We start from the raw sequence: 15439 nt of genomic DNA, 5'->3' as shown, positions 1-15439 counted from the left end.
ATTACAATTAGTGTTACAAAAATCGACTTAAACACTAATCCAAATAAGATAATGAGTAGATAGTGACTCAATAATTTCATATATATTAAAAAAAAATTATGATTCTTATCTTTTTAAAAATGATTTTTTTAATCTCTAGTTTATATTTTAAATTAAAAAATCACTTTTAAATTATTAAAAAGATAAAAATTATAAAATTATAGGAATCAAATGAGTAATTTAATCTTTAAAAAAATTAAATTAAAAACTTCTTTCTTTTTGTTTTAGACCAGTGTAAATTAAAGGATATTTGTGTTTTTATTTTATTTTTAAATGTAAATAATTTAAAACCATAATTTCTCTTTCCCACAAAATCCATTTGCATGCATAAAGGTATTGGATCTGGGTTTATCTTCTAAAAGCTTCAACATCCACTAGCATAGCGCACTAATTGAACTTGTCATTGAACTTCTACTGCATCCCTTTTCTCAGCTTTGGGTGCAAAATATAACTTCAATTCCATGTAATTAAATTTCATTACACAGAGGGATATTAAGTTGGTCATTGATCTCATACAAGATTCAAGTTATAAGCTTCTCTCCATGCAGGAGATACATATAGCAGTCTAAATCAATAAGTGTTGGGCTTTTGCCATGACCGTGGACAAGCCATCAACAATCAAGAGGAGAGACAGTTGAGGTTTGTGAGGCTTTCAATATGGACGGGGGCTTGAAGATTCACAACAGGCAACAGCTACAATACTCATTAAAGGGACCACCATTGTTGCCTACTTGCTGAAATCAAGTTATCCAATGCAATGCAGACGGAAGATGACACAGATCGTGGAGAGAGAAAAGAGGATTTTAAATTAATTTTTATTTTTAGAAAAGAGTAGTAAATCACAAAAAACACCCTTTGTTTAAAAGCACTCTATAAATACATAAGTCTTAATCAGAGATCCTAATCATAGTCATCTAATTAGATGCTACGTGGGTCAGGAACTTTTCAGAAAATTGGAACTACCATATTTGGCCAACAGAAATTTAAAGATATAACATCTCCAATGTGCTTCAATTGCTACCTTCAAATAGTTATTCATCAGATTAAGAACTAATCACAGTATCTTCTTATTAACAAATATAACAAAACCAATCACAATGCCTAGGATTTACCAAATTTTCTTCATCAGAAGCTTTTACATTCAACCCCTTTCAGCAAAAAGAAGGGAGAGAAGATGCTTACAAGAATCGAGAGAAATGGACAAGCAGAGCTAGTTCTCCTAGATAAGGTTACCTTGGACTGTATGACAAATAACAACCATAAACAATGGAATGAAAATTGAAAACTTGATTCATGTATTCACCTAAATCTTCTCATCAACTCATTCAACATACCAAAGGATTATGCCTGCTAATAACCTCAACTTTTTTCTTCTGTTGTCACAGCTCCTGTGTACTATTCTATGAAGCACGGACACTCCAGCTCCTTGCCGTGTCCGGTGTCCGACACGCGTCCGTGTCAGTGTCTGACACCGACACGACACCCGTACTACGTTCTATATTTTGGACATTATAGGTGTCCACGTGTCCGTGTCCGTGTCGTGTCCGGTGTCCGTGTCGGTGTCGGTGCTTCATAGGTACTATTAGGCCGAAGAGTAGGACTCTGTGTATGAATAATCGCCACGGCGATGGAGAAAGACTGTAGTGCAGACAAGGATGGTTGAAAATCAATAAAATATAAACCATCATGAACATTCACCATCCTCAAGGTGGGGCTGAAATTGCTTGAACCCTGAAATTAGAGGGTGATATGATCACCTCATTGCATTGAAAAACAATTGCCATTTGTTAACCAAACACACACTACATATAAGATTATAGATGCATGTAGTCAAATTTTATATAAACCAGCTTGGATCTGAGAAGGAAAATAAACAACAGAAGATTTTCAAGTGTCACAAACAGATTATGGATTTATTACATTCTAGTTTTGGTGACCGCCAGTCAAATAGAGTAATGAACAAACATAGTGATTTTCCTATCAATTCATACAATACATTTCCCTACAATTTTTTTGGAGAAACGCAAACCAAGAAAAGGAAATACACATATTGCAAAACCAAATTCTTAAAGTTTCCACTAACACTTTCAGTTCAAAGAGTATATAGGGAAAACTAACCACAAAAATATGGGACATTAACATACCTGAGTAACTAAATCAACCGACTTGCACTCTCCTTGTGTATCTGCATGAGACAGAATCTCCTCATTGATAGTTCTTCTCTGAAGTACTGTTAAGGGACATCCCTCATCCCAACCACCACAGTCACAGCAACCCCCAGATTTCCATCTATCTACAAGACTAGATGGACCACCGTGAGTGGTTCTAGGTCCACCATGAAGACCTGCTGGAACGAGAATGCTTATGCTACTTGAGCAATCCCCGGTATTTTGGTTACAACTTTCAGATTGCAATGTAGTATGATTCACACCAGATTTGTTGAGAAATTTCAAACCCCAGCCTCCTACTTTATCCAAGCTGTGAGAGAGAAGATGGTCTTTGACCAAAATAGCAGCCAACTCAAAATTTGTGGGAACATTAGTTTCTATTAAATTAGTCCCATCTAGCCCACATGATTGTTTATCCAATGGACAACTTTCTCTTATGGCCTTTGATCTACTGAACTTTGAGAGTGTTCTGTGTATAGGCGATGGACTAGATCTTGATGCTTTCTTAGCCATGCCCTTGTTCTTCATGTGAGAATGCCTTGAAGTGTACATTTCTTTATCATAAAATTTATCATTACCGAATAATATAAACCGTGTTTCCATTACTCTACAATTGTCAGGGGAGAGGGTGTAACATGTTGATACATTCATCTTACCAACAAGTTGCAAATCTCGGTCAGGAATCTCACGTCCCTTGTTCAAATGAAACAGGTACACATAGTCCAAATCTGCATAATGTGTTGTGTCTGCCTTGCTCAATTTGGCTACATAGACCTCCTTCTGATCATCTGCAGAAAAAACAAAATGAGGAACACCTTGCTTCCAAGTGCACTGGAGCATTCCTTGAGACACAGAAATGGAACCATACTTATGACTTTGCACCATTGGTTTTTCCATTTCTAGTTTATATGACGAACTTGGAGAGTCCATAAAATCATAGCATATCATGTTTTTAGCATCAGTGAAGTTCATGCTGTTCAAATTGTCATCTCTTTCGGAAACACCAACCTGCTGAAGCAAAGGACTATTCAATATATTTATCATACTCTTAGTCCCCATTACTGTGCCTAAAGTCCAATTATCAGAAGCATTAGTACTTACAACTAGATTCTCAGTTATGGAAGCTACAGAATGTCCCAAGACTAACTCACTAGAATCACATTCTGCTTCACCAATAAATTTATCTGTATTCAAGCTTTTTTCTGAAGTCCACAAGTTGTTGGCTTCTAAGCTCACAGATTTGTTGTGTTGGGAAGCTTTCAATGCACTATTGTGTACAGATTCGAGGCAGTGACGAAGATACATCTCATCTGCACTTGCCATAAGCTTTGGAATCTTGTAGTGTCCATGAACAAGTAGGAAGAACAAATATTTTGGGAAAACATTACTATTTTGTGATTGAATAATGTTTACAAACGTGGCCTGGTGAGAAATTCCACCTTTAGCTAACTTTTTTAACTGAGATGCTTCAGATAATGAATCCTTTTTCCTTTGACCCCTTTTTTGAACCCGACATTGTGTATGTTCCATCTTCTTCCTCTATCAAACTACCGTGCCTTAATGGCAGGAACACTTTTTCACAGTAATCTTCCTTCAACCAGAAACTAAGCAATATAAGTAAGCATCCTGAAAAGGAGGGAAAAAATAAATAAAAGGGCAACAAAGCAAAAGAAAAAAAAGTGTGCAAAACAAAAAATTCAAAAACAGCAGTTTTGCTTCAATGCTATACTATAGGACTCTAACTAAATTATAGTCTTGTACTGTTCCACAACTCATGGCAATATGACACACAACTTTAACACGTTTAAAATAAAATATAAAAGAAGCAGTGAAATTTGCATTCCATATATACATGTATATGGTCAAGAAAAAGGAAAAGAACTGGCAGAGTAAATTGCTTACATATGTTTTATAAATTATTTTAGAAAAATTCTAAGGTTACCAAACTCAGAACATTTGTACTTCTCTGCTTTAATTTAATCGATACTATGTGTTTTTATACCAAAAACAGCACCAATGTCCAATTATCTGGCACCTTACTATCTTAAGTCCAGAAAAGAAAGGTCAATCAACATTCTCAAACAGAAATCAACTGAAACAAACAGTAGCCAGGAAAGTGCTCAATCAACAAAGAAAGGCATTCAACAATATAAAGATGAGAAAAAAAAATTGAACTATATATTAAAAACAAACTATATATACTATATAAGAAGAACCAACCTCAAACAAAAGCACAGAAACCAGCAACAAGCTAAAGAGAAGTAGTGTTGATTCTCACACACAAACACTGTTCAAAATTGAATGAGGAGTGCTAATGAACCTAATTGAGAAAGAGGGGATGGAGGGGGAAAAAAGGGGCTGAACTGAAGAAGACCAAGTTAGCAAATGGTGGGAAAGTGGGAAACAAAATATCAACACAAACAAAAGATGTAAATCATGTAATGATTATAATATTATTTATAATATAGTTTTATAATCTTTCAAGAAAAAATGTAACTGTATTAGAAGTGGACATATTGGAGATAGAGTTGGAGGGGGGAAAAAACTAACTAAACTAAGTAACCAACCAAGCTAAGGTAGTGGCATAACATAACATAATGGGAGGTACGAACATGGGTTTCGTAAGCCACGTTCTTGGTTGAAAATTTGTACACTCTTGTGTCTTGATTAGAGGAGGAAAGAGAGGGATAGATTGCAGACTCCTGAAAATCAGGGTTCTTTGCTAAGACCCATTTCTTTGTTGTTACATATGCCAAGGCAAGCAAGTGATGCCACAGTGCTCAAAAACCCATTCCCAAATAGGATAAATAAATTCAGGGGAGACTAGAGGTACTTAATTTACATTACATTATATATATTGTACACTGCACAATACTTGTAAATATAAATGAAAGACATGAAAAAACATAAAGAAAAATACTCTAGAAAAATGTTTAATCAGTAAAAAATATTTTATTGATGATAAAAATAAGTTTAAAAGTATAAAAATATGTGCCATTGAAATTATTCTTATAAAAAATGAAAAATCAGTTCAATTAATGTAGTATATTATTTCGATGATGATTTATAGGTATCTGATTATGTTTAATGTTTTTGGAAAAAATACGTGTTAAAAAAGAAATTAATCAAAATAAAGTTTTTTAGTCGAGTATAGTTAATTAAAAAAATAATAAGAATGGTACCTACAGAAATTATCCCAATTCAAATTTATCATATAAAGGTGCATGCCTTTAAAAAAATCATATGAAGGTGCATAATTTTTATTATACTTAAGTTTACCTTATTTTGTTACACTTTAATTCTACCACATTTATTAAGATGGTGTATCATTTGGATGTTTACAAATTGCGAGACACGGTTTTCTTATTGAGTAAGGTTTATTTTTTTTCCCATAATGATAACGATTAACGATATTTACACGTACCAAGAACACTTCAATTTTACTCATTTATAATTAGCTAAGGAATTAGTAATTTATATACGGATATAGTGTATATAACCATTCGTGCATAATCTGTCATATAAAATGCGTTATAATGATGTTTAATGGGATACGGAAATAGTGTCTATACATAATACAACTTTGCCTTTATATATATATATATATATATAGAGAGAGAGAGAGAGAGAGAGAGAGAGAGAAAAGGAATTAGCTAAGGATATAGTGTATGTAACCACTCTTAATAATTAAATATTGTAAGGTATAACCGAAGAACCGAATTAAAACAAAAAATATATTATAATGTATATAATCGCTCTTAATAATTTAAGGCCACTTTTATCATAACAACATTCAAAATTATATACTAAGAATGATTTTTAATGGTTTTTCTATTAAACTTTTAACTAATAATATATCAAACGGATTTCATTACAATTTTATTTTTAGCTAATTACTTGAATTAATTATTTATTATAAGTTCTTTCTAAATTAATTAGTTATATATACATAAAAATATCTTTTGATTATATTTGATAGTGTAAAATTAATCAACCATCTTTGTAAATTTTTTATACATAACCATCTTTGTAATTTAACAAATAATTAGTTAAAAGTAATTATTAGTTAATGATCAAATTAATTTGAAAATTATGAAATTTGTGAGTTTAAAGTTGGTGTACATTACTCAATGAATTTTACCAAAAATAAAAATAAAGATTACCCAGTGAATAAATGTGCTGGTGACCATGATGGCTACGTGACTCCACTAGAGGCCAAAGCAGGTGCCACTTGCAGACTTTCAGACTTTAAACTGATACCATTGCTTTCCCCCCAATTTAATGCATAGACATCATGATTCATGAATTGATTGAACTTCTAATTTTAATGGACATGGGAAAAGGAGAGAGAGAATGAGATTAACTTGGCAATTGTTCAGATTCTGAGGAACATATATCCCTTTGGGGAACCTATTTGACCCAAGTTTGACCCCAGCAGTTGCAGTTTCACTTCTTGTACGTATGACACATTCTTATTCTTCTTTCCCTTGCAGGTGGAGGCTAGGTAATATAGTAATTGCTGGATTCATAAATTACAGTCATAAATAGATTATGAAATTATAAATGTATTACTGTAATAGTTCCATACCATCAACGTAAAGATTTTTATACTACTGCCAACTTATTAAAGTCATCATTATTATTGATAAGAATTTTAAAATAATTATTATAAAAATTATTATATTTTTCACATACAATAGTTTATGATCTGATAAAATACAAAAATTATTTTTCCCTATCATACTATTTTATTCAATAAGTTATTTGGTAGGAATTTGAATTGTTTCTAATATTTTTTTTCCATCAAATACTAATAATAATGTTTAAAATAAATTTATAGTGTGAAATAATCAATTAATTTTTCATAATAAAAATACAATACTAGTAATAAATAGTTACTTCAATTTTTCGCGATATCATCATAATTTTGTGGATATAATTAATTTCTGCGTATCATCTAAACATATTTGTTTGTTTTTTTAATCAGCATCCGAACACAGGTATAATAATCAGTGATTATATGAGTGTAAAAGTATATTCCAATTAAATTCACAGTTGATAGGGACACAGACAACTATTTAATGTTAGTACTTTAACTCTTATTTTCCCCTAGGCAAAACCGAGAAGTAGAATAGGGATTAGGAGAAGGGTGAAAGGGTTTCAAGTGTTGCATGTGAATGAAACTTCCCTATCTATAAATTGAAATTACTTTAGCTCGATTTGATTATTATTTTGTCCAAGGGCCCCCCAACGAAGGACATGAAGTTGAATTATGAAAGCTGAGACAGCGAAAGACCTAACAATTGATCAGTGCATTGTTGACAAGGCCTATTCAACATGGATAAAGATGTATGGAAACTCCAGGTTATTTGACACAGAAAAAGAGATAAAAAAAAAATAAGCATAACAGAGAATATGATTGAGAAGAGAGAAAAAAAAAGTGAAATAAGTGTTTGTAATACATGAATGTCTATATATTATTATCATATTTAACATTGTGAGTGGAAAATAAATGTTACTTCACATTTTTTAACATTCTTTTGAATACATACTTATTTGTTGAATGAAACTTATAAAAAAATACAAAATTTTAATTCTAACTCACATTATATTTAATGAATCTTTTTATAATTTTTTAATTTTTTAATAAATTTTAATCAATAAAATAATGGATTACAGTGTATTTGTATTACTTCTCTTATTACAAAATATTTAAATATAGTAATAAAGTAATTTACATGTAATTTTAAAAAATCGTCAGTCAAATTTTAGTGACAAAAATTATCAATAATAATAAAAATTTTGTTAATAATACTTTAATTTCTTATAGTAATCGATGAGAAAACATATAACCACATCAAAAGCCAAAAACAACAAGAAAAAAATAAAAGGAAATAATATGAACAAGTAAGCACATTGAGAAAAGCATTAATAAATTATCTATCTATTTATATTTATATCTTAATTGTGAAATAAAATCTCTTCCTCAAATCAATCACAGAAAATTAATTCTCATAATTAATTGTTTCCATCGCTAATAAGTCAAAGATTTTCGATCACCAACACATGGCAATGAAATAGTTTGAGCTTCCAGAATTTTGATTTGGTTTATATTTTTCCTCCATTCGATTTCATGCATGCATACAGTTTCCTTTCAAAAATAAGTTCCATGTTATAAGTCAAACACGTGTTTTGCAAATCACGAAAAAGTTCCTAGCATTTATCTCAACCCAAATTAAATAGTGGCCAAACTTAATATGCTTAATTTCAACCCCTGGAATGCTTCTATATGAGCAAATTATTAATTTCAGGTGATATTTCTTACAAGCAAACCTTTTAAAATAATTTTTCAGTGGATTAAATATCAATCAATAATTATTATTATATTTTTAAGATATTTTAGAGAAAAAAAATTGTTCTAAAATATTTTATTTAAAAAAATTAATGTTGCATTAAATATTTTTTTAAGGCTATCCTTAATAAATACATAGTTGAAGTAGGGTATAAAAGAATAAATGAGTTATTAATTAGAGAAATAAATGATATATTAGGAAGTTACCCAATATTTTTTTAATTCAATAAGTTAACTACATTCCTTAATACATGTGTCAAAACCTTAAACATCATATAATCTAAAAGGAAGAGTATCCTTTAGTATCATCAATCACAATAAAAGATATGATAATTATCATATGTAGATTGCAAATTCTTTTTAGATGGGATTGTGATAAGATTGCTATGTGATGAGTTGAGTCAATTATTTAGTAGATAATCCATTGAGAGGTTTCTATCTACTATTAAGGGATTGAGTTAATTAAGTTTTTAGTCCTCAAATTATGGAATTTTGAATTTTTGGTCCTTTAATTATTATTTTTTTAAAATTTAATTTGGTCCCTAAAGAATTTTCCGTTATTATAAATAGTCCATGATGTTAATGTCCTCTATTAAGTGATGAGTGTCATGAAACAAGGTAGCCTAAATGTCATGTGTATGTCACATACATGTCATGTAAGTTTTATTATATTTAGGTAAATAATTAGTAAATTATGTTATTAAAATGCAAAAGGAAAAGAGAAGAACCATTGTTGAACTCTAATGCTTCAAGCACCCATGAACGTATAACAGCCACTTATGAGGAGATTTGCAACGCGGAACAACAATTCATCCTCCTCATCTATGGTAGTATTCATGGTCACTTAAGTAAACAACTAAACACTTAACATAGATTATTAACGGTAGAAACTATTTATAATAACGAAAAACTCTTTAGGGGCTAATTTTTTTATAAAAATAGTTTAGGGACCCAAAATTCAAAATCCACATATTTTGAGAACTAAAAACTTAATTAACTCTAAGGGATTATAAATTTGTTATCCCATTAAGCAAATTTATTCTCTCTCAAACACACATCCTCTTAAACAATTCCCTAGAAAGTGGGCATAAATTCTCTCTCTAGTAATTTAAGGGTTTCTCCCACCAAACATCTCTCATGTAGATCAATGCAAATCTAGGTTAGTGTTCTATAACCTCTTAAGTTTTATCGCTATATATATACTCACATGCTATAATTTGTGTCTATGTGCATTCTTTTATAATTTTCCTTCAATTGATGATATCCAAGCATATAGATACATTTTATATTTGTTTATTTGTGTGAACCCTCTTTTCATGAAATTAAAATGAGTGATTCTATTGATTTAAATATTTAATCATGCCCCTTTTCTCTTTGAATTTTTATGTTAGAAAACATACATTTATATTTTATGCGTGAAATTCAAAATTGCCTGAGGGGTTCTGTTCATGGTTATAATTGGAGTATCATATAAAAAAATTGTATAATTTTGTGAATGAATTTAAGAGAATTGAGAAATTTTATTTTCTTGTGAAATTTGTAGAGTCCAAAAATTTTCGAATCCAATTACTCTCATATGGATACTTGTTTTTCAAAATTAGTTTAGGGCTTTTATAGATCCTATGATTCCAAATAAAACCCCATTGACAAACACAAAATTTGCTCACTAATTTGAGAGAATTTCATGAAAAACAATTTTTGGGTTTGTCCACTGAAACATGTTTGCTTTTGCCTTGATTTCTTTTTTATTCTTCTACAATTTGCAAAACTGATTGTTTTGTTTTAATCAATCATTCTTTAGCAAAACCCATATTAGAACTTGAATTTTTGTTTAGAAATGAGAGAGTATTTACAAAACACAATTATGGAAACTCTTTGCCAAACGTGATTCACCCCTATGCGTTCTTCCTCATTTCTCTTTGATTTTTTTCAATGAAATTTGAAATTCCTTGTCATTTTGTGTGAATTTGAGGGACTTAAAAGAACATATATTAATTGGGGGACCAAAACCAATAGTGTTCCAAATTCAAGAGACTCAACGCATATTTAAGCCATATATATGGAAAATACTAATATCCACCTTAATTGGTGTGCATTAGCACTCAACACAAAAAATCCATTAGTTTTTTATTTCTCAAAATTTAATTTAAGGATATCATCGCACTTTATCATTTAACATTCAAATTAAAGTATAATATATCCATTAAATCTCTAAAATATTTACCAAACAGAAATCAAATCTATACAAGATCTCAACCATCAATTCTTAAAAGATCTCAATTAATGCATCACCATCACCACCATCATGACCACCGCCATATCACTATCATGATCACTACTGTCATTGTGAATCATGCATGTTTTGATGATGCTGAAAAGAATTTACTTGATAATGATTGTCATCATAAAAAAGGTGAAGAATGTGAATCATGCAGGTTTTGATGATGCTGAAAAGAATTCACTTGAAAATGATTGTCATCATCAAAAAGGGGAAGAATGTGAATGTATGAATACATGATTTTGATGATGCAAAGAATAATCAAACAAGGTTGCGATCAAGATTACTTTAACAAACATTCAAGGTTAAGCATTGTTTTAAGATTAATACAAGGTTGCTTCAATAAACAAGCATTGTTTCAAGATTAATTCAAGATCAAGCTTTGCCTCAAAACAAAGTGTTTCCAAGACATCCAAGGCTGTGGTAATCGATTACACTGCAGAAGACAATTTTGAAAAAATAGCTTTTAGAAGGGTTTTAAAATTTGAATTTAAAAGCTGTAATTGATTACCATTGATGTGTAATCGATTACCAGCAATGGAACTCTTGAAATTCAATTTGAAAAGTCATGACCCTTCAAAATATAACCATGTAATTGATTACCAAAAACCTGTAATCGATTACCAGTGAAGAATTTCAGAAAAAGCTTTTCGCAAAGACACATCTCTTCAAACCATTTGAAAAAGGCACGAAGCACCTATATATATGTGTGTCTGACTTTGAAAATCAAGAGAGAGATATTCTAAGAAAACTTCATTGCCAAATACTCTCTCAATAACTCTTAAGAAAACACTTGCAAATCTATTGAGAGTTCTTCTAGGAATTTCAAATTGTATTATCATCTCTAAAAGAGAGAAATTCCTCTAGGAACTTCAAGTTGTATCATCCACTCTAAAGGAGAGAAATCTTTCTATTCATCTTAGAAATTCAGTTGTAATCAAGAGACTGGTTGTCTCTTGAATTGTGAAGTTTCCTGAACACAAGGGAAAAGGATTCCTCGGGTGTTCAGAAGTTGTAAAAATGATTTTTACAAAGTTAGTGAAAATCTCAAGTAGGTTGCTTGAGGATTGGACGTAGGCACGGGAAGTGACCGAACCCGTATAAATCAAGTTTGCATTTCTCTCTTCCCTTATCTCATTTATTTTATTGCAATCAATTTTATCTTACGCATTTAAAAGAACACTGTTAAATTGATTGTTTCTTCTTCTTCTTCTTCTTCTTCTTCTTCTTCATTATTCTAAGTCTATCATTTAAAGGGGGGTTAAAGTTTATTGGTGGGAAAATTGTGAAACTTAATTCACCCCCCTCTTAAGTTATTGAGGCCACTTGTTCAACAGCCACGACCGTCTACACCTTCATCGTCATGATCATCGTTGATGCCATCACCACCATCATCGTTTTCGACGGTGGTGATAATGGACAATGGCTATGGTGGCAGTGATGATGGTCATGGAAATAGAGGTGACATGAAAAAAAGTTGTAACTTAGATGAGAGAAAAGGGGAAAAATGTGGAAAAAAGATAGGAGAGAAAAAAGGGTTTTTTTAAAATTAAATGATAAAGTAGGATAATATCCTTAAATTAAGTTTTTAAGAAACAAAGGAGCTAAATGGATTTATTGGTATAAAATTTGGCATTGAATTAACTATTGTGATTCTTTGCCGATTGCATAAGTTGCCTTTGTGATTTTGAAAACTTAATGCTATAGATCGGATGTGAAATTGAGCTCTAATTTAATGTGATATATTAGAATACCACTTTCATAAATGTTGGTATTCTGACCCAATATGACACAACACCCACCTTGCAATGATAATAACCTGATGATGGTAATAGTCGCGGTAAGAGAGTTGTTCCATTCACTTCATAGCTCTCATCAACACATAGGTCATTCCCTATTGCACATCCATAATAGCATCAATCCAACCATGTAACCTAGAACAAAGTTAACTTCATCGCCACTTAAGCATCATGCAAATCCAGTTTTACCAATCTCTTTAAACAATGCAACATAAGTATTGCATTTAACGAAATCATATGATGGTTTTCTTCAGCTCAAAACCGTGACATCACTGGGGAATTATGCCATCTTTTAGTCTTGCAAAACAAAATTGGTCTCCTGATAACAACATCAACATCTCCTCCCATACCTTAACATTCCTCCTGGTCCATAAACTCCAGAGTCATTGTTAGCATTTTCAGAAATCTAACACATTTATAAGTTTTGAGAGAGACTTCACATTATCCAACAAAAGAGAAATCAACCACAAACCAACATTCCCATAGTAATAGTGTTGTTTTTACATTTGGAGAAGCAATGAAAAGTGTCATCGAGGGTCACGGTTACACAAACAAGGATAACGAGGGGTAGTGGATACTTGGATACCTCTGGATTGTATTTGAATTAAACAAAATAAAATATTTAAATGTTTTAAATAATACGTATATACCTTTCAGTAAAACAAATAATACATATATATATATATATATATATATAATTTTTCTATTTAGTGAATAACAACTTCTTATTACTAAACAAAATGTTCATTTGATAATTACATCTTGTTGGGTATCCTTATAAGATACCAATAATAACCCAGAACATGTTAGATCATCAGAAAGAATTTTAGGAATACCTGGATCCATAATGATTGATCAAACAAATGCAGTGGAATCTGAATCTGTAGGTAACCAGTGGCTTCATGGTTCTTCTTCAACCGGAACCTCTTTATTCCTTAATAGGACATTAGTAAACTATGTGTGACGACCCAGTATATTGGGGATCATAACCTTCTTAAAGCGTATTCACCTAATAGGGTTCCCATTATCCCAAAATGAGCCAACACTAACATCTGCTCATTTAAGTTCATATCCTCTGGTTTAGTTGTCTAACGGACTCACTTAATTTGATCACATAAAATCAAACTGACTAATGATAAATAGCTAATATAATTGTCTTATAATATTAGTCCACATTAATTATTGGAATAGAAAATTCCAACAATTTCCCATTTGGGTTACATATTGTAACAATTATATCAAAAATCCTTGAGCGTGCATTTGTATGCTATTTACCTTTAGACTTTCACCTTAACAACCTGGTCCATCTTATATATCAATAATGGAATCATTGCGGCTTTCGTCACTACAACAAATGTAACTAGACCCCAATGGCCACCACATCAATACACTTAATGACATAGGTCAATATGGATAAGCAGCATGGAAATTACATGCAATGTGATCTTAGTCATGCCTATTTCCAATTGGTCCAAACTTTATTCTTTATAGAGATCTATCCAAAAACAACATAAATATTGAAAACAAAACAAACTTATAATGAAATGATAAACTTTAACTTTATTTTTGCAGAATATCCAAACAACAAAATGTTTGTAAACCGTAAGATATAGAACATAAGTAATACTCCCACTAAATTAAGGAATTACACCTGTACGAGCAGTGTGCTCATGAAATTGGTTGAATCCTTAATAATACCGCCAAGATATTGTCCCAATAAACACCCGATGTCTACTTAATGTTGGCGACAATAGGCAAGCCAATTTCAATAATTTAGCAATCATAAATTCTAGTAAGATGTCTCATAAATATTAACTTCACCAACACGGTTAAATGTGGATCCTTTTGTAGAGTGATTGCTATTAAGATATTCCGAAAAAATCGAAGTCAGAATACCCAATGATCTCTAAACTTCTAGACTTTCGATATGAAAATATACAGTTTCTTGTTCTCTTCAATTAATGCATAATGCGCTTTACTACTTTTTAGTGTTGCATACCAAGATTACTCATATATCACTCTAGGACTCCCACAAAAAATTATTTTATACATGCATATTTGGGGTTTACATAATATGAGTAATTTAAACCATAGTAGTAACAACAACAATAATTAAACAAGAGAACTATAAACATATAATGCATAAATAATATTTATGGTAAATTTCAAGACCCAAACAAGATGTCTAGCACACCATTAATCCTCAATCTTTGAATTGAAAAAGACTAACCACAAGTGATACTCTCAACGCATTGATCAAAACATTGGTAATAAGTCCTGTCAAACAAAGGTTGTCTTTGGACACTTTATTGTTCACATGGAAAACTCATATGATGATTACTCCAGTCAAATAATGATTGTCTCTGAATATTTCATTATTCACATGGAAAATCATACTATTTATAATCATTGCATATTTACTATCGCAAGCATGTAATTATTTTGTCAAATTGTGTCTTCCTTCGGGTCGAGCACAATTCACATGAATAATTCTATGCAACATCCATGTAAATTCAATCAAATCAACTTACGCAACAGAAGTTACTATGACAACATGCTGTTTCAATCAATTTAACAAAAAAAATACAAGGCAATTTAATATAATAAATGAGAGGTCTTAAAATTACACAACTTTCACATATAATTTAGTTATATAAAAATATATATAACAGAATATGTAAATATTTTGTGGAACAAACCCATCACAAGATACCTAACACAATATTAATTCCTAGAGAAATTGATTTGTAATTGGTATTTTCAACGCAATGATCAAATATTGATGATAAATTCTATCAAATAA

At 31.0% G+C, this 15439-nt stretch overlaps 1 protein-coding gene across 3 annotated transcripts; it reads right to left on the bottom strand.

Moving 5' to 3' along the window:
- Nucleotides 1-1045: 1045 nt before the first annotated feature.
- LOC102669551 (uncharacterized) lies at nucleotides 1046-4971 on the bottom strand. Of its 3 annotated transcripts, none has more exons than XM_041013166.1 (3): nucleotides 4820-4971; nucleotides 2184-3833; nucleotides 1046-1770 (listed from the first exon to the last, which is right to left on the bottom strand). In XM_041013166.1, exons 2-3 carry the CDS (start codon nucleotides 3735-3737, stop codon nucleotides 1549-1551), a joined length of 1776 nt encoding a protein of 591 aa, XP_040869100.1. In that variant the 5' UTR covers nucleotides 3738-3833; nucleotides 4820-4971; the 3' UTR covers nucleotides 1046-1548. The 3 variants fall into 3 exon arrangements, with proteins under 3 accessions (XP_040869100.1, XP_006605760.1, XP_040869101.1); XM_006605697.3 differs by lacking the exon at nucleotides 4820-4971 and adding an exon at nucleotides 4428-4742; XM_041013167.1 differs by lacking the exon at nucleotides 4820-4971 and adding an exon at nucleotides 4428-4742 and having other exon boundaries at nucleotides 2184-3798.
- Between the last annotated feature and the right edge of the window lie 10468 nt (nucleotides 4972-15439).

The sequence above is a fragment of the Glycine max genome, chromosome 20 (assembly GCF_000004515.6).
Source record: "Glycine max cultivar Williams 82 chromosome 20, Glycine_max_v4.0, whole genome shotgun sequence".
Classification (NCBI taxonomy): domain Eukaryota; kingdom Viridiplantae; phylum Streptophyta; class Magnoliopsida; order Fabales; family Fabaceae; genus Glycine; species Glycine max.
Note: the sequence above shows the minus strand (reverse complement) of the source record. Positions and strands in the feature narration are given on the sequence as shown.

Excerpts from the sequence above, each read along its gene's own strand:
- LOC102669551 (XM_041013166.1), bottom strand. The coding sequence starts at position 3,737 with ATGGAACATACACAATGTCGGGTTCAAAAAAGGGGTCAAAGGAAAAAG. Across the intron at positions 1,771-2,183 it reads CGGTTGATTTAGTTACTCAG|GGTTCAAGCAATTTCAGCCC; the intron begins GTATGTTAATGT and ends CTCTAATTTCAG.